Source organism: Cyprinodon variegatus, unplaced genomic scaffold (genome assembly GCF_000732505.1).
Source record: "Cyprinodon variegatus isolate N-32 unplaced genomic scaffold, C_variegatus-1.0 Scaffold1063, whole genome shotgun sequence".
Taxonomy (NCBI): domain Eukaryota; kingdom Metazoa; phylum Chordata; class Actinopteri; order Cyprinodontiformes; family Cyprinodontidae; genus Cyprinodon; species Cyprinodon variegatus.
In genome coordinates, this window is record NW_015151516.1 from 167,110 (window position 1) to 169,673 (window position 2,564).

Sequence of the window (2,564 nt, forward strand, 5' to 3'; positions counted from 1 at the left end):
ATCGTGAGCTGTGAACTTTTAAACCCTGCAGTTTCGTCGTACAGTGTGAGATGTAGAGTTTATGCATGGATTTAGTGTTTGTCAGAGTCGCAGTGGGTCCCGTACATATCTCCAGCAGTGTATGGGCGGGGGGGGGGGGGGGGTGCACCATGGACAGGTCGCCAGTCTGTTGCAGGGGCAACCTAAGGAGAATTAACCTAATAATCATGTTTTTTGACCATGGCAGGAAGCCAGAGTACCCAAAGAGAACCAGTGCATGCTCAGGGAGAACATGCAAACTTCAGGTAGAAAGATCCTGGGCCGGGAATCAAACCCAGAACCTTCTTGCTGCAAGGCAACAGTGCCATAAATTAAATCAGCTGCTATTCTCAGCAGGATCCAGCCTGCCATATATACCCATAGTAATGGTGGACAGTAGCCTTGTTGTAGTACTACGTATGTCCTACTGACGGGACAGTAAACAGGTTAACCAGCCATTCTTTCCCATAATACCTTAGAAAAATATGAATTTATGATCAGATGATCCTTTACAGCCTCCGTATTCTGTCTGACTTTGCCTCAGAGTCATTTCGAACAGAATAAATTTTTAGTTTTTCCTTAAGACTAAAGTAGACATAGAACACTCAGACATACCTGTAAAGTGTGTCTTTAGAATACTAACTGTAAGTTCTGGAGAAGATATTGGTTCACCTTCTATTTTCTTATGCTCTGTGTCAGGACTGTAACCTTCACTGAACTCTCCCTCAGGTTCACATGGAGGAGAAACGGGAAGTTCTTCAACATTGGCAAAGATCACAGAGTGACAATGAAAAAACGCTCAGGGACTCTGGAGATCGGATTTAAAACCGGAGGAAAACCAGAGGACTACGAAGGAGAGTACCAGTGTTTTGCCACCAATAACTATGGAGTGGCTCTGTCCAACAAAATACTGCTCCGGGTCTCCAGTAAGAACCTTTCTATCACTGAGTTACTCCTAAACATGTAGACCTATTAGTGCAAAGTGCAAAATAAAATCTTATTTAGTAAGAAGAGACTTTCTTTAGTTCTTTAGAAGATCAAACTTCTTCATAGATTAGAGTCTCACCCTCTTGTTGTTGCCATTTTTTCCAGAGGCTCCCTTGTGGCCTAAGGAATTGCTGGACCCAGTGACAGTGACAGAAGGCTCCCCCCTGGTCCTACCCTGCAACCCGCCCCCTGGCCTGCCTCCTCCATACATATTCTGGGCGGACAGTAGTAAGCAAAGCTTTTCCTTATTCGTTTTTATGATTTATGCTGCTGAAGATTCTCAGTCATCCAGGTCATAGCCACAAGGCGGACTAAGATTTCAACTTTCAAAAACCTACAATGCTTCTTCAAACTTGGAAACAAAGTCCAGTGGACTTTTTTAAACTTTTCAGGAATTCTCATGATTTATTTTTTTTTTAAATGTTGATTTTTTTCTTTGACTTATTTGCTGCACCTGTAACACTGCGAAAAGTGGGTGGAGCTTAGTATGTTTGATATGTTGACATGTTTTATACCAGAATTCTGTCATAAATGTCATGAAGTTCTTGACGTTTCATTGGTTGGAGGATCTGATTAAAGTAACCCTGCACTGTTGGCACTGGATGCGTTATTTCTGTCATTAATCCTATTGGAGGATAAAAGGAGTTCTTTAGTTGCTTTCACACGTTTGACACATTAAAGGGTGAATTTAGAGGAAGGTTTATGCTTTTCCTTTGTTAATCAACTAATACTGATCCTCCAGAGTGAAAAGAGAAACCAAATCATGCTGTCTATAACTTTGAAACCACTTATCTATTAGTTGCCATAAATTAAATCGTAATATATATAAATGTAGCTCTTTGCCTGAGTCGCAGTGGCAGCCTAGACCCCCAGACTTCCCCCATCCTAAACAGCTCCTGCAGCTCCCCAGGGGAAGCTAGGGGTGTACCAGGAGCCACCAGCATGTCCCTGATGTCCCGCGGACCTCCTCCCACTGGGACGTCCATAAGGGACTTACGAGCCAGCTTTAGTGGACTCCTGTCGCTGTTAAGGACTGTGCTCTGAACCTCGCCCTCACACTAGCTCTGTCCGGCCATCCCTTTGCATCTGAGGTCTCCATTTTCAGTCATGACCAGGGAGTGTGTAGAAACGTAGACTGACATTACACCATGTAGAATGACAAGGCTGCATGACTCTCAAGCTTGTATTACATTTGTGACATAAGAATCTGGTAAAGCAATATAACTTTATGTGAGGCAGATATTGCTTGACCTTTCCACTAACATATCGATGCCTTCTACTTTAGCATGAAACTGGGGGGGGCCTAAGGATGGAGCCATAAGGTGAACCCTAAAACACTATGCAAGACCTGCACTGTTACCAACACTTCAGAAAGAAAAGTCACTATTAGCTGTCCTACAAGTAGCTAGATGATGTTATCACCTACTTTGCATATTTGCTCATGTTTTGATCTGGCCATAGAATCCAATTAACGTCAGTTTATTTATGTCATCTCAAGGCACTTTCCAGTTCACCAGATCATCCAGTCAAATTGATTCAAAGTTTTCTATTTAAGGAAA

At 42.7% G+C, this 2,564-nt stretch overlaps 1 protein-coding gene across 1 annotated transcript in view; it reads left to right on the top strand.

The window, feature by feature from the left end:
• Positions 1–2,564, top strand: part of LOC107101175 (neurofascin-like) — a 129,125-nt gene that overhangs the window by 44,699 nt on the left and 81,862 nt on the right. The window contains exons 6-7 of the mRNA XM_015399976.1: positions 748–944; positions 1,111–1,233. Coding sequence (XP_015255462.1) covers positions 748–944; positions 1,111–1,233 — 320 coding nt within the window. The remainder of the gene's footprint in view (positions 1–747; positions 945–1,110; positions 1,234–2,564) is intronic.